Source organism: Schistosoma mansoni, chromosome 1 (assembly GCF_000237925.1).
Source record: "Schistosoma mansoni strain Puerto Rico chromosome 1, complete genome".
NCBI lineage: Eukaryota > Metazoa > Platyhelminthes > Trematoda > Strigeidida > Schistosomatidae > Schistosoma > Schistosoma mansoni.
This window is the reverse complement of record NC_031495.1, coordinates 31,164,421-31,187,300: the sequence shown is the minus strand read 5'-3', so window position 1 is coordinate 31,187,300 and position 22,880 is coordinate 31,164,421. Positions and strand designations below refer to the sequence as shown.

The 22,880-nt window shown below is 36.7% G+C and overlaps 2 protein-coding genes across 2 annotated transcripts in view; one reads left to right on the top strand and one right to left on the bottom strand.

Annotated features, from left to right (window-relative positions):
• The window catches only part of Smp_126720 (hypothetical protein), a gene marked incomplete at its 5' end in the record, with an annotated part of 34,904 nt that extends 30,359 nt beyond the window's left edge, over positions 1-4,545 (bottom strand). Inside the window, 3 exons of the mRNA XM_018794033.1 lie at positions 1,320-1,488; positions 4,354-4,484; positions 4,524-4,545. Coding sequence (XP_018648486.1) covers positions 1,320-1,488; positions 4,354-4,484; positions 4,524-4,545 — 322 coding nt within the window. The remainder of the gene's footprint in view (positions 1-1,319; positions 1,489-4,353; positions 4,485-4,523) is intronic.
• Positions 4,546-13,581: 9,036 nt separating this feature from the next.
• On the top strand, positions 13,582-22,451 carry Smp_008490 (glycogenin-related). The gene is made up of 6 exons (XM_018794032.1): positions 13,582-13,646; positions 13,686-13,824; positions 13,859-14,033; positions 15,297-15,470; positions 19,024-19,320; positions 21,074-22,451. Coding segments are annotated over exons 1-6 (963 nt in total). The 5' UTR covers positions 13,582-13,645; the 3' UTR covers positions 21,251-22,451.
• Positions 22,452-22,880: the final 429 nt, after the last annotated feature.

Here is a 22,880-nt window from a genome sequence, read left to right as displayed (position 1 = left end):
TCTCATTCTATTTCCAAGTTAGAAAAAAAAGGAAACAGACAAGTGGAGTTTGGTAGAATAGAAACATTTGAAATAAATGGGTAGTAATTATCTTCCAAGTTAGTAGGGAAACAGAGTAGGTGGATCAGTTTCTTCATAAAAATTTGTTATATTTGTGAGAAGTCTGAGATACTACTTGAACGTCCAGACAGAAACAGGTCACTTTCTTAGGGAACCACTCCTATAACTTTCGACCTTGAGGTCCAATCCACAAGGCAGTGGAGAAGTGCTAGGAAATGCAACCTCATGACAGCCGGTTACCAAGAGTGCGTTGTTCAAACCTTCAAGATCCTGTGGCCTTAAGTAAATTTAAGGAATACGGAACCCATGAAAATCAGGTTGCTTTTAAGCCTGACACTTTATAAGCAAATCAAACTTCGTTTGGGAAATAAACCTACTCTCATATTAGTTTGCATTTATAAATGAAGTGATTTTTACAGTTTGTGCTTCGACTTACGACTTCGGTTCCATTTAAGAGAACTATCCTCATCAGGCCATTCAGTAATAATTAAATAGTCAATTTCTTTTAGTCCTCGAGGTACTTCAATATAGGGAGTTGAACTAATAAATGGTACTCCTCCAAATTTTGATACTGATTCTTCAAATTTAGGTAAATATTGGTTCTTAAAGTTGTCTTCATTAATTGAGTTAAATAAACTCAATTGCAAATAATTCCATACTGTAAAAATATGTGAAATAAATAATTTTAATTTTTGTAGCAATTTAAATGTGCATATATGTTTATGTAATGTTATTCTGCGGTATCTTTTAAGGCATCTACAAAAAGTCAGGAATGTTGATGAGTTTTCATTATCTTGCTTTTGTGTTTTGGTGGAAGCTGTCTAATCTACTTCAAATGTATGTCAATAACGCATGATATCTTGACAATCTAAATGCTTCAAATTATGCTGTTTCTCAGGTTATATGTGTAAAATATACAATATTTTCTTTCCAAAATAGATATATTTTCTAATTTGATCCTTTGTTTTGGACTATGCTTGCATTTCAAGACTGGCAATACATTGTAACTAATTTATATCCTCACTTTCAACTGTCACCGAAACAGCCCTACAGACTTACTGGTATGAAAATTGGACATTTATCCAGCTTCACTTTGTATCACTTTTAAGAGCGATACAACTTTAAATCCAACTTGTGCTTAGTTAGGCCATCACGCCTGTTTCAGATTTCAGTTGATCTACTCCCAATAAAGACTGGTTTTTCGGTGTCCAAACACGAAACAGATTTGTAGGTTAATTGAATCAGCTCAGAATACTCACGTCTAATTTCCGTACACAAAGGTACAATCCATATTTCTGCATCATCCAACCAGTCGTGCTGACGAACTATTGGATCACTGATAAGCCATCTCTGAGCTGCCATAGCAGAATCAAAATGTAGAAAGCCAACTGTTGTATTGCGTTTCCAGTCACCGTCTAAACAAACAACCTAAAAGTAATGTTTATTTGAAGGTAATCAATAGTTTTGAGTAGCGATATTTCTGTTCACTTAAATCGTTGGTTTCTTACAATATTTAGTCATTTTGTATATGTCAGCCAAATTTAGTAGAAGTAATTAAAACCCACTTGCGCATGTAGATTTAAAGTAAAATGTTGCACACAATAAATAGTATATGTAACAAGATACATGTGAAATATCTGTTTCTTTCAACTTTCTTTGCACTAGCACCCTAAGAATGTCTGTTGCAGTAAAAGAAATGCAAAGTGGAAGCATCCAACGTGTATTATTTTACATCTTTTGTAATTGTTTTATTCCACTGTTTTCATTGACAAATAGCACCTATTTAACTCGGCTACATGTGCAAGCCTAAGTTAAGCACTCACTTTTACGTTTTACGTTACCCTCAGATTAAAAATGGGGAATTGTTACTGGTCCGAAATTTTTTGAAAGTTTTCGTCAGAATTCCGAAAATTCGGACAATTCGTCTACCAATGTTGAGTTAGGGGTGAGATTTTCATTTCATTCGATACATTCACTATTAAGACCAGTCTTATCAGTAATTTTATCAATAATAAAGTATTAGCGGGCCCAATTAAATCGACTTTACTCTGTAAAAACTAAAGGTTTGATTGAAAAACTTCAGGCGCATATTTAGTAGGTTTAGTTGCTTTGACACCATTAGAAAGCTTTAAGTTACAGGATAAGCATATGGGTCCTTATAAATCTGATTACCAATGAAAATGAGAAATTTAAATAAATATATACACGAAGACGAAAGAAATCGTATAAACCTGTAATTACACTTACAATATTCCTTAAGTGAGGTATGGATCTTATGTTACACAAAACAACATTGAAGTTAAACATCAGGTGATATAAATCCTATGAGATGGTAAATAAAAATGCTGGTTTATTAGACACACTACTTCAGATCTATAGCTGTCAAAATTCCTAAGCAGAAGTTTTCAGGCGAAGGATCTGAAAGAGTCAATGGATACCGCCCTAATGAGAGTTTTAGAAGGGGAAAATGTCATGGACAATGGAACTCGTAAGGTTGATTTCACAATATAGTTATAATACAATTTCATTTGATTTACCACACAAGACTTACGTTGCACTAGGCTTATACTAGTCTGTTAGGTGTAACAGTAAGTTTTCAGTAAATACACTATATATTCTGACACGCAATATAGTCCCTACACTTTATGATTTCATACATTGATGCTTAATCAGTAATTATATATTTATGCCTCACTTCTAAATCCCAAGTGAACGGCTGAGAACACTTCTCTTAATACTATCAAAAATTATGGAGTCACTGATTTGCGGTGGTATATGTGACTACCTAATATCCATTAACTTTTCACCCCAACGGCACGGTTTTGGGAAGGTTCACTCTCGTATAATCAACCTGCTAACCGTGGTAGGTAGATGGACACCCATCCCTAATCACAAGGGACAGGTTGACGTAATATGCCCTGAGTTCTCAGAAGCTTTTGATCGAATCAGTCATATATGTCTAAACAATAATCTCGACCACTTGGTTATGAAGTCATCGTTAATTAACTGGCTTACTTCATATCTAAATAACCGATTCTTTAAGGTCAAAGTGCAAAGTAGTCCATCTGAGATATGTTACAGACTACGAATACGATTTAGGTAACTCCTCTCTTCCTAGAGATATCCCAAGTTAAAAATATCTAGAAGTCTTGGTTCCCTGTGATCTGAAGTATTACGCTGACTGCAACGAAAACCCCTTTCGAGAAAACCTTGTACTGGCAACACTGAAGTGCAATCCTGGCCAGTGTGACAGTAAAACTTTTCACTTAATCTTTAATGACCTTATTCTACCCCATTTAAAATATGGAATTATAGTGCTTCCTCCCTCGATCCAAAAGGATAAGAATACATTGAGGCGCATTCAAACGTGAGCCAGTTCGGGAAATCAAGTTCAAAGTTTATGAAGAACTCCTCAAATCACCGAATTTCTGTCAATTAGAGTATAGGCGTCTGAGATGACCTAAAGACTTATGGAATTCTAAACACTCCTAGGCATCTCCTTGGATTCCTGCTTGAGCTCAGTCGCAGCACAAAGATTGGGGGTAACACTCAGAAATCGGGGGCTCAATATAGCAGGATGAATTGTAGGCACTCCTTCCACTATTTGTGAGTAGTCAAATTCTGGAATTTGCTGGCGGCTGAGCAAGTCCAAGCGACTTCCCAGGAGTCCTTCAAGAGGAAGATTGACATTGTTTAGGGATTAGGGACGGTATCCCGCTACGATTTTCCAATTTTTTCTCTTTTATCGTTAAATACACCTAAGTCTCTCACTAGAGGAATCAGTGATCCACTGCTTCCAGATTGGAAAGCCAGTTATGTGGAAGGTTCTATTACGTCAAGAGCCATTTGAAGTAAATGGTTAATAAATTAGATAGGTTAATAGTCATCATGTTATTTCTTGAGTGTGATGTTTTTAGGAAAATAAACGATTCAAAAACTTCTGTAAAGGTTGAATCTGGTGTAAAAACTGTTAAGTGCAAGTCAATCATGTAGAAAAATGTTATAGGTGTATATTAAATATGGATATTATCTAGTTAAAGGTTCATTTATATTGGTTAGTTTTTAGGATAAAATATTTCAGGATAAATTTTGAAAGACAGATATACTCTGTTAGTAATACGCGCTAGAAATTTACTGACATTTACTTTTAAATACGACTTTATTTTCCCTAGTTCTTCTTCTTGAGTACTGAAGAAAAACCAAGACTATATTTGTAAGGCTTTCAGACGATTTTTAAATAAATGGTTCGTCAAAACTCTATGCATGAAATTAAGTAAGTTAGATTATACTTACTTCTTCAGCGAAACCAACAGACTGACCGTTCCCATAGCTTTTCATTACACTTTTCTGACGAACTACACTGTTGTTGAATGTCTTACATAATTCCTTGTCGAACTGAAAAATAACCAAGACTGCTGGAGTATCTTAAGGAAAGAAGTAGGTCAATGAGATGGGTTGTGTACCTTCTGTATTAACAATGTTCATTTGATAACTTTTGAAATTGTCATCGAGGGTTACTATGACTAATTTTTCTGTCACAAGTTAAAACAAATCTATTTGTTACTAGACTTTTCGACAATTCGATCACTTTTAAGTCGAAGGTATAAAAAATTCAGTCTTTTTTTTCTTTCGTTGAATAATAAATACGTATTTCGGACGATTTTTGTATAAATTGTTACCCTTTGAGTGGCTCTGTATCTGACTCCAATTAGATCGAACGATTATTGCTGTCGAAACATAATTGAGAAGGCGAGCGAGCCAACTCCATTTATCCAAGCGTTAGTCGATGTTTATAGTCAAAACAAAAATAAGTTACAGACACTTAATGAATAGGATAAGTAATTAACATCCAAACGACCATATCAAAAACAGTCAGGGTAATAAGCAAACAAGTGACAAGGTAAAAATGTAGCTTGAGAAAGGTGAATACATTGGTCTGTCTAGAGGCTAGAATAACCTATAAGGACTTGACATAATAGCAGCTCCTACATCCTTCAGGTTATACATGTTGATACTAAATAAGCAGTTACATACATCAAAGTTTAGTAATTCCTTATATTTATGACTATCTGGGTTTATCTATTCAGTCTATGTGATCATAATGCGTGGAAGTAGTGAATCTGTCCGTCTAAACTGGACAGCTCTTGTGTATGAATTCCTATGGGCACTCAGTTAATTTTACACACATTTCATTGCAGTAACTGCTCGTATACGTACTAGTAGCTGTGTGAATTGAATTGGTACATGGATATTACGTGTTATTTCAGTCGAAACTCAGATGACACCAATATGATCACAGCATTTCAGGGGGCGAAATCTATACCTGCCATTCTTGATCTTTCTTCTTATACAAAATTAAACCTCATAAACATCAGTGGAAAATCAGACTCCACAAAAATTTACAGTTTATTGCTCTCCCTCAAGGGACAGATAAGGGAGCGTATTATCTCACCAGAATTACACCTTGGGTGTCTTCAGTCTTCAGTAATAAGGATAGTAGGTTGATGAACCTGTGTTAATCCTGACAGATTTCCTTCCAGTGAAGGTCCAGCTTCTTTTTGAAAATGTTCACTGATGGTGCTGATACCACTTGTTCTGGTAAAGCGTTCCAGTCGTTGACCACTCGATGAGAAAAAAGGGACCCCACCTTTAGTTTATTAGATCGCGGTTTCAGAACCTTCTTGCTATGACCCCGGAGATTATTAGTGCTGGAGGGAGCAAAAAGATAAGACATATTAACACCCAGATCATAATTAAAGATACGAAATGCCAGTATAAGGTCACCTCGCGTCCTACGATAAGATAAGGGGAAAAGATTTAGACGTTTTAAACGCTCATCGTAAGGGAGTTTAGAAAGACCCTTTACTAATTTTGTCCCTACACGCTGGACACGCTCAAGCGATTTAGTATCCTTTATCAGACAAGGGCTAGCTGCTTGGATACAGTATTCTAAGTGTGGCCTTACATAGGTGGGATATAAAATTCGAAACATATCCTCGTCAAAGCATTTAAATGCTCTGCGAAGCGACCTTAGCGCACGATAGCCTTTGGAAGCAACCGCATTGCAGTGCGTAGTAGTTTTTAAGTCGTGACTTATAATTACTCCTAAGTCTTTATGCGCATGAACGCGTGGCAGAGATGTACCATTAATGGTATAATGGTAACTAATATCGTGCCCGATATGCATGAACACGCTCTTCCTGGAATTAACTTCCAGGCCCCAATCATGAGCCCACCTAACTAATTCGTCTAAATCTGCTTGTAGATAACAACGATCAGTCTCATTTCTTATTGTTCTCCAGATTTTAACATCATCCGCAAACAATAACGTCGACGACTTAAGTAATAAAGGTAGTTCATTAATATACAGAAGGAAAAGTAAAGGGCCTAAGATGGTGCCTTGGGGTACACCACTTTTGACCGGTTTCCATTCGGATAGAGTTCCATTGACCCTCACTCTCTGTCTGCGGTCACATAAGAAGCTTCCTATCCATTCCTGTATAGCACCTGTTATACCAAAGCTCGAGAGCTTTTGCATAAGACCTAAGTGTGAAACCTTATCAAACGCTTTGCTAAAATCTATGAATATCACGTCGACAGACTGGCCGTTGTCTAGGGCAGCTGTCCAATCCTCTCTCGCAATGAGTAAGTTAGTCAAGCATGAATGCTTGTTACGAAACCCATGTTGCTCGGGAGTTAACAGATTGTACGAATCTATGTGGCTCAGTAGCTTAGCCCGAATTAATTTTTGAAGTAACTTAACTACTATACTGGTCAGGCTAACAGACCGGTAGTTAGATACGATCCGTCTCTGACCATCCTTAAATATAGGACTAACTATGGCGTCTTTCCAGTCTCTAGGTAGTTGAGCCTGTGAAAGGGACATGTTGAAGAGCATCGTGAGCGGTCTTGAGATAATGTCCGCAAGCGACGACAGCAAACGTGGGTGTAACCCATCGGGGCCCGGTATCTTACAAGGTTTTAGGTTAGTTATCAAAGGAAGAACTATATCCTCTGTCACGTGTAAAGGTCCTATGGCTGGTATCTCATTGTCAACGGGACAAGTAGTTGTAACACTACACGTAGAGTAGACTTCACTGAAATAGTTAGCAAATGTCTCCGCTTTCGCTAGATCAGATTCAGCCAATAAAGCTGAATTTTCGCTTAACAGTAATGAGGGGATACCATCACTACGTTTCGTCCGCCTTTTAACATACGAAAACAGTCGCTTCGGACAGGTACAGCTATCGTATGCCAACTGTCGTTCGTAAGCCGTGCGGGATTTAGCTATGGTCTTTTTACATATATTCCGGATTTTTTTATATTCGCACTTAAATGATGCCTGACCTGTTGACAAGAATAAGTCCCGGAAGTGTTTCCTACGCTTCAACAGCTTCCGGGTTTCCTTATTAATCCATGGGGGGCAATATGATAGCTTACGTGCTGACCATGGGATAAACGGTTGAGTTACGGATTCGAACGTAGACTTGAACCTATTCCATGCATCATCAATCGATCCATCAGCATCGACCGACCAGTCAATTGAGATAGCATAGTCCCTTATTGCCGGAATATTAGCTCTCCATATATTAGGACGGGGTGGAGCAGATGCAAATTCTATACCATGTATCCGGAACTTAAAGGAAAGTACGACATGGTCACTATTCACCAGTGGGGGAAGGTGTTGAATGTCGACGATATCTTCACAGTGGTGTGTGAGGACAAGGTCTATCAATGACGGATTATGTTCCAAGTCTATATGCGTCGGCTTAACGATACATTGTACAAGTGCACATTGAATAATTGATGACAGAAGGACGCTATCGAAACCCCCACCTGGAGCTGTGGGCTCTATCCAGTTTATATGGGGTGCATTGAAGTCTCCAACGATGAGACAACATTCTGCTTTACTCCAAGAACAGACGTGTTTTAGGATAAAGTCGTCAGCGAGACAACACGGACTACGATATATACCTCCTATCGTCACTAACCCGTTTCTAGACCTAATTGTACAACATACTACCTCACACGTACCACTTACATGCGCCTCCGATATTGTTATAACGTATCAATTTGCCCTCTTAATATATATATATATATATGTGTCCAATGATACAGGAAATACGTACGAGCAGTCTTGGGTGCTATTCGGTCCTTCCTATCTGCCTAGCCCAGCCGTTAAGTCCAGAACACAAATAACAGCCTCAGCAATATGAATCATTATTTACAAGCATACTGGGTTATATATACTAACCAAACAGACCACACATATCAAAAATAGAAAAATAACATTTGTACAGTAATTGGCCAGTGTGGCTGTAGCTAGGGGGAAAGTAATCAATAATAAAAGTTCCAAGGTCAAAATAAAGGTTATGATAAGAGGAACACGGAAACGATTAGGTCACTTATTTAACAACTATCCAATAGGGAATGGGCATATTGTATTTGTCCATAAATAGACCTCAGATTTAGGTCACTTATTTAACAACTATCCAATAGGGAATGGGCATATTGTATTTGTCCATAAATAGACCTCAGATTTAGGTCACTTATTTAACAACTATCCAATAGGAATAGGCGTATTACATTTGTCCATAAATGGACCTCAGATTTACGATTCATAATTCGCCAGGGGATATAACAGATATGATCGAGTTAATGCGGAAGTGGTCCTTGATATATAATATTATGCCTCCTCCCTTGCGACTTCTAACTCTATCACTTCTGACACAGATGTAGCCTGAAATGACTGGAGAACAGTCTATATCTACAGTGAGCCAAGTTTCGGTGATAACAATTATATCCGGATTTAAGTCGTCTACCATCAAACTTAGTTCAGACATCTTATTCCGAAGACTACGAGCATTCGTATAACACACATTTAGGGTGTTTTTGGAGACATGCGTTCTACCCACACAGGTCTCGGAAGCATTGGCTTCCAAGACCTGACTACCCGAAAACCCTTAATCGTAAGGTTCGCTTCACCGTTTAGCCTTCGAGTTTTTAACTAAGTTAGGGCATTCTTTCACTTGATCCGATCCTCAAGTGGCCAGTCAGGTCGAATACGAATGTTTGAGTCACGAGTTTTGCGTGCGTTATTTAGTAATACGTCCCTTTCCTCAAAATTTCCGAGTACTAATTTAAGGATCCTTCTCAGTTGGGTTTCGCCTCCAACATACTTACCAAGTCTGATGACTTTCGAGATATGTACCCCTGGGACCTCCTCTGGCAGTATATTTCTGATGAGAGATCCCACTAACTGCAGGTCGTGGGCATGTCTCTTAGAGGGATCGGTGTCTTTCGATTCTGCCAAGTTCCAGATGATTACACTGGGCAACTGTTTAACTTCCTTAAAAGTCGTGTTCACGGCCTTTGACCGTGATGTCAGATCCTGCCGGTTAGCTACCGGCTTCTTACTGTTAACTTTCTTTATAACAGTGTCATGTGGGTCGAGCGAGTTACTCCCAAGAACATTTGGTGAAGTTAGACTATTTCCATCCACAACAGTATTAAATATTTTCTTACATTTGGACTTGAGCGGAGTTGCCTGATGCTCAGGACGTGAGTCCAACGATGACTTATCGACTATACGCGCACTTTCTTTGGGTATTTTTCCGTCTCTTTTGCGTTTCCACGTAATCCATTTACCACTATTCTCAGCATCCAGATTGGGACTATTCTGGACGATAGTGGTTCTAGCCGGGTCCTCAGTCGCTGCTAAAGCGACTGGTCCCTCAATACTTAATGGCATGGCTTTCATTGGTTGTACCGGAGTACAAATTTTTGCTTCATGTTGCGAAATTGGGTGTCTGGTACCTGCCATGGCAGCATTTACGACACTGATACAATCTTCATTATCAGTATCCATGTTGCCTGTACGGCCTACGTCGACCTTTTTGGCTAACGCTAGAAGGCTGATGGCTTCCTGAATGAGTAATGTCTTGCTTGAGCAACAAAACATACAGAGCCAATGAGAATTTGGTTTCGAGCACCTTTTATAGGCAGCAGGGCTTAAGCGGGTGCACATTTTATGAAACCACTTCTTACATTCGTCACATTGCATCCCTTCTTCCACGGGGAATAAGCAATATGGCTGTCCACACTTGTGTACAGAGCCGACCATCTTAGAATAAAATGATAGGCAAGGTAGATATGTAAGATAAATCACAACCTTATCAAATAAACAAGCCGCAGTCGACCAAGAATGCTTTGATGCAGTTAATGCACAAAAGCAGGATCAAAACACACAAATACAATGTCACGTTAACTGAAATAAATTCAATTAAAGTGTAAACGATAGTTTTGATACGTAATTTACGATCAAAACAGTGAATTAAGCTCAACGTGAAACAATACCACTGTCCTTTTAAATAGCGCGCGCAAGAGGTAGGTGTAAGTAGTGGACAGGACACCCTAAACCTAGATGTCATGCTATTTAACACTCGTCAACAAGGTATGTGTTGGGGTGGTCCAGAAAATTTCTCGCAGTAGACAAGAAACATTCAGGAAACATTAAGAAGCATTTTATCTAATCAGCGTGGACTAGAAGTTTTGCTGGAAATATCACGAAAGTGAAAAGTTACATGTCGGGTTTCGGATTGGCTGACTACTACACTGGTACTATCTTTAATAGTATCCTAGAATTTTCAGGAAGACCCAAGGACTTCTAAGATACTGTACACTTTCTGTACATAAATGAACCTTTGGAGTAAACTGCTTCTCGCATATTTTGCGCCTTTTCTCTCGTGTTCAAGTCGCTGTGTAGATTAAGCTTGGGGGTTACGAGACTAGCTTTGGATCCGAGAATAGCGTTCAATTAGCACGACTTATCAGTATAGCTGTGGTATTGAGGAACCTGATGGTCCTTGACGGACTCCAGTTTGTGTAAACTAGTTTCATAGTCAGAAACGTTGTCACTGGGCTGTCTGAAGTGTGAAAAATCTCCTGTCAGACTAAAATTTATTTACAGTCGGTTGACCAGTCAGAAGCGCCCAGTGTTATATATGTCAAGTTCTTACTAATGCTGACTGAATTGCACAAACTCTGGATAACCTTGCTGACGAGTGCCACTTAGCATGGAACATAGGTTCAGTGTTTCCCATCGACCGTGTATATTTCAGTTCTGGATAAGGCAACGAGCAGTGAAATAAAATTATTGGCAAGTCAACATAATGTACAGGAGAGTAAAAAGCCGAGGAGGAATAGACAAGAAGGAACTCACATTAACTTGGTGCTGATATTATTTTGTGCAATCCTCACCGGTTGATGGTGCAAGACCACTGGTAGTAGGCGGTCGATTGCACTATTCCCTTGACTTTTCGGGGTGGTATTGAGCGTCCCTTAGCGACCGAGCTTAGTTGAGCAGTATCGATAGATCCAGTGAGTTACCTGTCTATTTCAAGTAAAAGTTAAGGAGAAGGACATATTTGATACGACTGCAATGAAGAAAAGTGGGGGAAACCAAGCCTAGAGTGTGATACGGTCTATACATGCAGAGGGCCTATGGTGTCTGAGTGGGACGCAGATATGCTCGTGCGTGCTAGATCAGTGGAAGTCGAGGGTTGATCAAGAAGTCTTACAAACGTATGTAATCCATCTGCCATGCCTATTTTGGAGGGAAGACTGTTGCAAATAGCTGATCCATATTTTTCGAATTTGACCGTAGATACTTTATCTCAAGGGTCGTACACATGTGGGCCCTGAGCAAGAACTATATTACATGAGGAGTAGGATTTTTAATGAATTTGGAGTATAGAATCAAATTGGACCTAAGTCTTATTTTCTTGAGGTGTTCAAGTCTTAGGATATGACATTGGGAACTATAGTCAGTTAGTGAATCTGTTTTGAGCACTTTTCAAGTGACGCCCCACTATATTTCTTCCAACTTAAATATATAGGATGAGAGTAAGTTGGAAAATAAGGACTAACAGTATTCAACGATAGGTCTTACACATATCTTGTAGAGAATGATCTTAGATCTATTTTGAAAGAAGTTACGAATGATGAGGCATTGTGATTTCCACATTTTAGGTGCTTTGATGGATATATGTTCAGAGAAGTTAAGACTGTGCGACCAATGTACCCCGAGGTCTGTTGCTGGTATGGGTTCAGGTGAAACGTCCTAGTTAAGTTTTATTTTCATTTTAAGTGGCATGTCTCCAATACACAGCTAAGCGCATTTCTCTGTATTGAGTTCTAAGCATCAGCGCTTACACCAGTTATCTACCTTGTTGAGTTCATGTTGGATTGTTTGCATAGTACTATGTACATCACAAGTGTTCGTTTTATGGATGACTTCAAAGTCATCGGTGTAATGGTAGGTCTTGTTTATGTTGAAGCATCTGCATATATTGTTGATGTAGACTGCAAAAAGTAGTGGACCTAAGACACTAACCTTCACAACATCAGTGATTATTGGTCGCGGTATGATGAATTGCACGTGCTATTACACGTTGATGATGTAAAAAGCTGATGAGAAATAGTAGGAGACTCAGTTGTATGTTCACTTCGATTGGACTTATATGTTATGGTTAGATGGTCCAAAAAGCGGCTGATGCCTATCAACACGACCAAGTGTGTCTACACGCGCTTTAGAGATACAAAGGTTAATAGCTATAGAATAAGGTAAGTGCCTGTACCCTTGGTTCAGTCTCATGAGGATCTTGGAGTGACGGTGAATCATGATCTTAAGACAACAGCCCAACGCCGGGAGGTTGCAGCTTAGCGGTTGGGAACACTATGGGCTTTAAGAAGGACATTCATCAAGTTAGATACTACCATGTTTACTAGAGTATACACAACCTTGGTGAGAACTAGACTTGAAAACTGAGTTCCCATTACAGTGCGCTGCTCAAAAGGTGGCTTGAATAACCTGGAGGAAGTACAGAGGACAGCTGCCCGTACAATTTCAGGACTCCGGGGTTTACCATACAAAGAGCGGCTTGGAAAGCTAGACCTATTTACTATGTCCTATCTCAGATTGAGGTGATCTGATTTTGATGTGTAGAATACTACGAAATGATTCTGAAGTTGACATATCCTCCATTTCTTCCTGTTAGACCAAGAGAACTCGAAAGACATATCAGGTAAGTAGAAAAGCCAAGAACGGCCAAAATAGCCGTGACATACAAGTATTCATACTTCGTCGTTAACTCTTGGGACCAGTTGCTCGAAGAAGCGGTGTCCACCCCCTCAATTAACTCATTCGGGGAAAGACTAAACACTCTATGAAGCTTAACAGAAAATGAATAACATAGGATGTAGGCCTTCTATCCTCAATACACAAAGTTGAATTTGAATTTACCTCGAGAATAAAACCATGAATGTAAATGTATCACATACATATTGAAATCAAGCATTCGTCCAGAGGCAGTGTAATATTTTGACTGAAATTCCTGCTTATATTGAGTACTTAAAAAACAGTAGTTGAAAGTTCTTACTTACCTTACTATATATTTGACAGATGATTTTTGTTTTAATACCCTATTTACATGATAAAAAGACGTGTAGAGTACGAGTAGTTTTACAAGTTTCAGCTGTTTAGACGGAGTTGCAACTGATACCCTTTGATCTCAAATTCCTGCCAAGTAACAATAAGTATCTAATGTTTTGCTATTAATTTGTAGTGTGCGAAGCATTCGTTACTTTAGCAACAAATGATGAATACGCATGTGGTGCTCTTGTTTGGGCGTATTCATTGAGGGAAGTAAAGACGACTAGACAGGTTGTCTGTTTGGTAACAAAGCAGGTTTCGAAGCAAATGCTGTATGAACCAATAATGTCATTGTTTTATTCCTAGAGATATTATTGGGTCTGTATTTGACCATGTAAAATTCGTTGATGTGCTTGATAGCAAAGACGAAACGAACTTGGCATTACTTTCGAGACCAGACTTAGGTGTGACCTTCACAAAGCTTCATTGTTGGAGGTTAACTCAGTATACAAAAGCTGTTTTTATGGATGCTGACACTGTGGTAATTTACGTTGTTGGTTGCTTATGTTTGAATTAATATTAATTTTTAATATACAACTCACTTGAACGGAACTACACTAGGGTTTAAATAAAATAACCGGCATTACTCAAAGTTATACTCCAATATCATGCTTTTGTATATGATTGTAAGTGGTTGTGAGTTTTTTGAACTGATTAACAACTTTGGTTGAGTCACTCTCCAGCTACAAGTCGTAACGGCCTTAAACTCTCTTATTGATCTGATCTGGCGTTTTAGTGTTATTTGCAGGTAGGTGTGTAACAGACGAAAAACGTGTGACATCTCTTGCTTGCTGTACTAATCGATGATGTCGTATTATATTGGAACCTTTTATGTTCATTTGGTTTTCTTCGAAGTTTATTCGTCCGACGTGTTCTCGAACCTACAGTAAATCGCATTTTAAATGCGTAGTGATAGGTTCACACAACACATACCTTAATAATTTCATCACCTTTGTACACTGAAAGTGAATTGTGTTTTGGTGTTACTGTTTAGCTGATTAATTATGAAGTTTTTGAGTTATTACTTTTTAATATACAATGTTCTTATATTGAGTACTAAGTACCTATGATGGGAGTGATAGAAAACGCATCTTGCTGCCTTTATACAAGAACGGCTTTTTAGTCTATTCTATTTTTGTATCACATCTGGTGACTCACTAAGCTTATGATTTAGTGTGAATAAATTGATTCAATGGTCACTGTGTTAATCATACTTTGAAGGAGGACTTAATTATATGTGTGATAACACCTTGTTGCTCAAGTCTACGAAATAGGAGCTTGTTACCTTCTTGAAATACGTGCTTAATTCCCTCGTTCATTTTTTATCTTGTCTAATCTGATATTTACTGACTTTTAAGTTTTGTTTATATTCTTGTTTCTCGATAACTTGCAAATTTATGCTTTGATAGTAAGAAAGTTCAAAGGTCTAAAAACATTTTACTACTAGACCTTTAAATTCTTTTTCCCATTTATAGTGGTTCGTATTGCATTCGCATCAAACTGTAGACTTTGGATCTACTTTATTCAAAATTCCTCATGTCTTATTAAAATGTAATTTGTGCTTATTCATAGATTTCTCGAATTACCACATTACATTAATTTGTATTTTATTATTCACTGATCGTTCTGCATTAAAAACATCATGTTGTAATTTAACTGATGTAGTCCATCTTTATGTTCGTCTGTTTTAAGAAATAAGACGCTAAAATGAATGCCTGTTTCCCGTTTTTATGTTTCACATTAGGTATTAAGAAACATTGATGACTTGTTTGAGCGGGAGGAACTCAGTGCTGCTCCAGATCCAGGTTGGCCAGACTGTTTTAATTCAGGAGTTTTTGTCTTCAAGCCGTCATTGGAAACATACAACAAGTTACTAAGTTTTGCTGTTAGCCGTGGAAGCTTTGATGGGGGGGATCAAGTAAGTCTTAATATTTTAACTGTGATGGTGGGGAGAATTCGCTGCTTAGATGTATGCTTTTAGTGGAGTTTCGTTCTCTGAGCTTTATAGTTTGGTCGTGGGGCTTTGATTGTTTTTCTGAACTATATCATCAGCACAAACTTGAGGTAGAAGTGAAGGATTCGCATTTCTCCACATATGACTCAGTTTGTTTTATCGACCTCAATAAGTTATTGTCGACCTTCAACCTGTTGTTATCTGCCTCTTTATCTCCTCTTAATCTGATCCTCAGTCGTATATTTGTTCACGAGTTTTCCGATTGGTTGATGGACTGAACAGATTTAAATGTGTTCGATGATTGCCAACTGATTTGAGCACCAAGCTTCTAAAGATTCCATGATGTTCTAGATATTCCATCTATCCAGAATTTCAACATTCGTCCAGTCAAATGTGTTCACAGTTGTCCACATGGATTGATATAACCGGAGATATATTATGTCGTTTTACCGCCAATTGATGTTCATACAGAAGATGGAGGACGCGTCCACTTTATATGATGCAGTATATTTTGCAACCAGAACAGTTTATTTTGTAGGTGATGTTCAGTTTTTCTTCTTTTGTCATTTCGTCTTTTGGTTTGGATAGGATTGATCGAAGTGGTTCTGCTGATTGTGTCTTACGCCTTCAATAGTCGCGTAGTAATTTTTGATATGTTTTTTATGTGCAGTGGGATGGTCCGTTCGCTAGTTTCTGTACTCGATTTAGTTTCTGCAGATGAGTTGGATTGACGTTTGTCTATGAATTTGTGCAGAGAGCAGTTCTTTTGAAGGATATTCACCAGACATTTTTCTTCATTTCTCCGCTCTGCAGTGTGTTTACCCCCCCTCTTGATTAAAGTTTGTATGCAGTTGATTTTGTGAGTTCTTGAGTTGTTGCCACCGTAGTTGAGAATTCGGTCTGTGTGGGTCGGCTTTCGATATACTTGAGTTCTCAGCCTCCCTGTATTGGTTCTGGTGATCAGTACATCCAAGAAGGATAGTTTGTTATTCGACTCCTTTTCTGTTGTGAATTTTATGTCATCGCAGATGTTGCTGATCAGATTGTAGGTGTTCTTCATCTCTTGCCTTTTGACGTTGATGAATGTGTCGTCCACATAACGAATCTACATCTCTGACTTGAAAGTTGGCAAAATCGAAGCTTTCAGTCTCTGTATCACTACTTCTGCGGTAAGTCCTGATATTGATGGTTCCATCGGTGTTCCTTTTGTTTATTTGTAGATTTTATAGTTGAGTCAAAAATATATTGTTAGGCATTAATCGATGAGTTGTAGTAGACTTTGAAGCCTCATGTACTCTGGGAGATTTGTATCACTGGCGAGGAGCAGGGATAAAGTTTCTTTTGCTGAACTTGATTCAGTTCAGGTGAATAAGGCTGTTACTTCGAAAGATATCATGTTTGTCGTTGTTGATCTAAATCTCCTTAGGTTTGATGGAGTTATTGGATGGATCCACCTAATGTTTAAATATTCTTGAAATTCCTCTCGATACATTGTATGTTGAGGTTCCGGAGAGTGATACAATTAAACCTAGTGGGATGTTTGGTTTGTGTATTTTCGGGCTACCGTAGGGTCGAAGGAGTACTGGTTTACTAGATTTCACTTTTCATTGATCTTGCTTTGATAAGTTTGTTTAAGGTCCTTGATATTTGCTTGTGTCCGTTGTTTTATATATGCTTTTATTCTCACGTAGTTCCTCGGCTTTACTGATATAATTTTCCTTGTAGTGCGTCTTTTGTCTACCAGAATTATGACAATATATTTTTTAGTTCTGAGTTTCTTTGGGGCTTTTTGTTATTGTGCGGTTAGTTACGTATTGTCTTTCTTTTGTTGAGTTGGCAGTACTATAGTTTGGCTTACATCCTGTTGAGTTTCTTCATTTATTCCGTCAGTTTTGAGTGGTAATTCTAGTTCTGAGGCATTACTTGTGTTGTAATCTAACCCTTTTTGGAGGTGTTCTTCTATGGTCGTCAGAGGTTGTTCTGATAGGTTGACCACGTAATGGTTTGTGTTTTCGTCTGTGGGTGGCTTTCAAATCTTGATAAATTTTCCTTTAAGAGTGTCTCTTCTTTGTTCACTGTGTTGTCTACTTGATATCTCGATCGCTGTTGTCAAGACCGTCAAATGTTTTGATGTGAGTATTCCCTCTGACTTCCTTCTTTGTTCATCCATGATGTGTTGGTATTTGTGGATTCTGTAGTGTGCAACAGTTATCATAAGATGTACCATTTGCCTTCCATTTTTATTAGCTATTCTTCGTCTTATTGGTCAGTTGATTGATGGTTTGTATCTTAGATTTGTTGGCAAAAAATGCGGGTGAAGACATTCTTGGATAAAGTAAAATTGTTTTCGAGTGTAAGCCTGTCTTTTGGAGAAAAGTTCCCATTTTCGAACAACGAAAAGCGTGTTTGCTCATATGGTTTTAAAATGATAGAGAAGATTTGTGGATCATGTGGGTCAGAAAAATCATGGACAAATATAGGACCAAGAATCAGAGTCAAAATAAAGAGGCAGATAACAACAGATCAAAGGCTGATAATAACTGGTCGAGGTCGACGAGACAAGCTGAGTCGTATGCGGAGAAATGCGAATCCTTCACTTCCACCTCAAGTTTGTACTAATGATGTTGTTCAGAATACCAATGAAAATCTCACGACCAAATGATCCAACTCAGGGATTTCTTATTGTTTCGTCACAGAAGAGCACAAATACAAAATTGTTTTTGTATTACGTTGGTAATCAAGTTTCCTCAAATTCGAATACGTATTATTCAGTTTTGTGCGTTGGACTGATTTTATTTGCTTAAACGTTTCTACAGGATTAGAGTATATTGATACTGTTACGAATTCTACTCTTTTGACTTTCCACTGTACTGGTGTGTTGTGCCAACTTTAATCGATGGATATGTACTCCAGGTTCTACGTTATTTATGACCGACTGATGTACCGATGATGATACTACCGAATGGGTAACACTGAAGTTAGGTGTGGATTGCTAAGTGCAGATGATTAGTCTGTCATGTAGTTTGTTAATATACAATGAATAATATAGTTGCAACATTATTTATGGATTCCGTAATATAATCCTTTTTACAAGACTTATTCAGATTTAGGAGTTGTTATTCTATTCTATTTAACTGCTAAAACTGGGCCATTTTGTGTCCACAATAGCTGTCTGTCTACTCGTTTCTTTTCTGTGAACCTAGACCGTAGAATTTCAATTTCGGAAAGTTACAGAGAATTATTTGTATTTGATTTGACAGTAGCATGCAATGTAATTGCTTATTTGAGCTAATATTAAGGTGATGGAATACCTTATTTTAAGAGTTTTTAATGTTTTGTTTTATTGCCACTTTATATTAAGGAAACATGTGAATGATTTAGGCATTACGCCTGTTTTTAATTTGAAAATTTAGTATTTAATGTTGGATTGAAAATTTGCGTGTGGTTTATAAAAAATTAGTCATGCTTCCCAATTTTTCAAAACACTTCAACCTTTTTCCCATCTTCTTATCTTCAGGGTCTGCTGAATATCTTCTTCTCTGATTGGGCGACCAAAGATATTCGTCTTCATTTACCATTCATTTACAACGTCATCAGCCAAGCCTTTTACTCTTACCCACCAGCCTTTATTCATTTTCGTAATAAAATTCGTGTTGTTCATTTTATTGGGTCAGAGAAACCTTGGCACTGTGGACTGGATAAATTTGGACAAGTCATTGTTCATGATCTCACAAGTGTTGGAACTCCTGAATTTTTGCAACACTGGTGGAATTTATTTATGACCCACGTTCATCCAAAACTAACTCCTGGTGAGGTAAGTGAATTACTCATGAATACACCCCTCAGTACACCATTATTAAACCAAACATAACAATTTGGAATTTCACTTGCATCATTTATCAAACAGAATGGTTCTACAAAACAAAGGTAGTCGCATCTTCTCGAAAACTTAATCTCTCCAAACCTTTGAGGAATATTAAAGATTTTAGTTTTTTAAATTGTTATCTGTTAAATAGCGACTGATAACTGTTTTGTAGTTTTACTTCATATTTACCGTAAAGTCATTAGCTCTATGTTCAAAATCATGCTTCTTGAGTGAGTACTGCAAAGTTCCAATTTTGTATTCGGTTGTCGCTGACAGGCTGGTTAGCTTCGTAACATCAAATCCGTTCGAATTCTCTTTGTCTTTTATAAAAAGAAGGAAGTGTTCATCAAAACTCCTGAATTAAGTATGGTAATCTATTACCTGCCAGGTTAAGCACTAACGTCTGTCGTATTAAGAGCCTAGAAATTACCTATGTGGATGTTTCATATGATTAGTTTATACTTTTTATTTATACTGGTTACAAGTTCATGGGGATCAATTGTTCGGAGGGAAAACTAAGTTCTCTGGAATGTTGGATCACAAACGATATTTGATAGTATTATTTACTTAGTTTATTAGTTCAGATCCAAATTAGATCTTTCTATATATTAAGTTTCTATTCTAAATAGTTCAGTAGCTAATAGATGTTTGGAATTAATAGGGTCATATAAAATGGTGAGCTCTTTTCCTGTCGTAGGTAATACATTCACTTGATACTGTTACAAATTCACTCAAAATCCATCAATAATAATTTTTAAATTGAGTTGAGCATATTTAATTGCACTCACTTGTCGTACATAATAACCTCTATCCTTTGTTTATGGAAATAAGTTTTACTCTTTGTCACCAAATAATACTAGCTGAAAGCTAGTTACCACACAAGAGTACTGAACAGTTAATGGGAGTTATTATTCATTATCAAAACAGCAGACCCTAGTAATAATAATTTCATCAGAGGTTACGTAAGCACCGTCGCTTAAATTTTATTGGCTTGTGAGATCAAACATATTTATAGAGGGATCAGCTTTACTATGCTGCAAGCCATCAACTGTAACTTTATCGTCGTGAAGTTTTAAAATCAAGAGCTTTGTATCAGATAAAGGAAACATGTCTTACCATTATTTCTAAACTGACACGAAATAAGTCTATATCTCTCCTTGTTTTTAAGATATCTTGTCTACACAGTATTGTTTTAAAATGAAATTTATCACGTTCGTTGTGTTCCCAACCTTAATAATAATAAAACTCGTTTTATTAACAAGGTTTTATTTTGGAGACTCCTAACCATATCTATCTCATGCGTACCTCTCTGGGCTTCTGAAAGCGTATTTGTTTCATTAATATTTCATTGACGTTACTATTTACAGTTTTGGATGAAAGGAGACGTTTTACACGGATATTCTTTTGTTATTTTGAATGTAGCTGGTTTTTTTGAAAGTACCTTATTGTTTTCCTCTACAAAGGTCAACCGATATAATGATATTTGTTTATCCTAATTAACTTTTCATAGGCTTTGTCAACGATGCAGGTAAGAATTATTTTGTAGATGATGTCGATGTTCTGAAGTCGTTAGATTACCTATATTTCTGCCATTACATTTTAACTGTCATTAGCTTATCCTAACATAAATTATCATTTTTTATAGATTAGTGAAATGATTTACCTGTTGTCTTTTTATATATTTCTGGAAAAAAATTAACAGAGTGATTTTGTTGGTAAATTGGCTCAGATTGAGATAAGTCAATCTTCCCCAAGCTTAACTCAAGTCAGTGATGAATCTGAAAGACAATTGGCATGGGAACGTGGGCAAATGGATTATATGGGTTCTGATTCATTTGAAAAGATACAAAATCTTCTGGAATCAAAAATCAAAAAATAGAAACTAGTATATAGTAACTAAGTAGCTATTAGCAGCAATATACATGAGGGTAGGCACACAAGTTATGCAGACTGAGCATGCATGCATACTTACTAACATTTTGTTACGCATTGAACACCCAAATTTTTAACTACTGCTCATATGTTTTGACACATCAGTCTTATAAGCAAACAGTAATAACTCCTAATGATTGCAATATCTCTTGATCTATATAGATTAAAAGGAGGTATACCATAAACTGAATTTTTGAATTATTCTGCCTTAAATCATTTTGCTTTTTTTCTGCCCATTACTATTTGTTTTCGATTTTGTGGTTACTTTTCATCGATAATCTTGTGGATATATTAGACCAAGTATATCTTCAAATTATTTCAATAAAATTAATGAATCATACTATTTTTATGATTTATGACATTCTCACCATTTTGGTTTTCATATTCTTCTATGTAATTTTGAAATGTTTATTTTTACAGTCTACAATTTCAAATTTTACTGTTTATTTCACTTTATTGTACTTTCATGTTTTTATGAAAACCTACTTTGTATTTGAGTTATATATATATATATATATATATATATATGTATATTGTTGAAATTAGTTTAATGGGATATTATGTTTTACTTTTAACAAGTACATATATAGAATGGTTCCATTTTTGTTCTGGTGAAACATTTCCTCTTGGATTTTTAAATATTTTCCTTACATTAGTATCTGATTTTGTTCCATTAGCATCTTATCATGTATGAAAGATTATTTCTCTTATCACACTATTCATTTCTTCCCTTTTTTTACCATTACTTTTACGAATTTAGGCTTGCATCTTTCTTATCATTGTAGCTAAAAAAATACAATAGCCCAATCAGTTATGATATTTGCATTACTTTGATTTCCACTCTTTTTTGTTGTTCTTATTGATAAAGATGTCTTCCACTGATAATGTTTTATGGAAAGTAAAGCAACCTGTAAATTTTCTTCATGTGTTCTTTACTTTCAATTTAGTGAAATAGTAAACAGTTGTTTATATTTAAAAGAAAAACAATTTATTCGATTTCTCATAAATGTATTTAAAGATGCTCTCTAAGAAAACAGTTTAAAATTTAATAGCTTTCGTAATAATGAAGACAGATGATAATTGTTCTTAATTCATCAAAAAAATTCTCAGGGACCATTTTTTTATTAAGTAAATAAATATTTTAGTTCAATGCGTAGTTAAGTTTATTATTTTACCCGCCGTACTAAGGACTGAAAACATGCTATAGTTTTATTGATTATCATCATTTCTTACTTGGTGTACTATATATCCAGTGTAGACGAGGTAACCAGAATGTTATTCAATATTAGTAAATAGTTCCTTTCAAACACATGATAGGTAATCTTTAAGGGAATGTACCAGTTCGCTTTCATATACGTTGTACATTTTATTTAATGGAGGAAAACTCCATTAAGATTCATTTAATGGATGTTTCTGGTTTTTAAAGAACATTTTGCTTTAAAAGAATTTACTTTTGCAGAACATTTCTCTTTTGTTATACTGCAAAATAATGTATATTTCCGGATGAAGACATCTGATTTTGTTACAATCGTTTAAAATGGTAAACTTATTTGATCCCATTATTATTCTTAATAAGT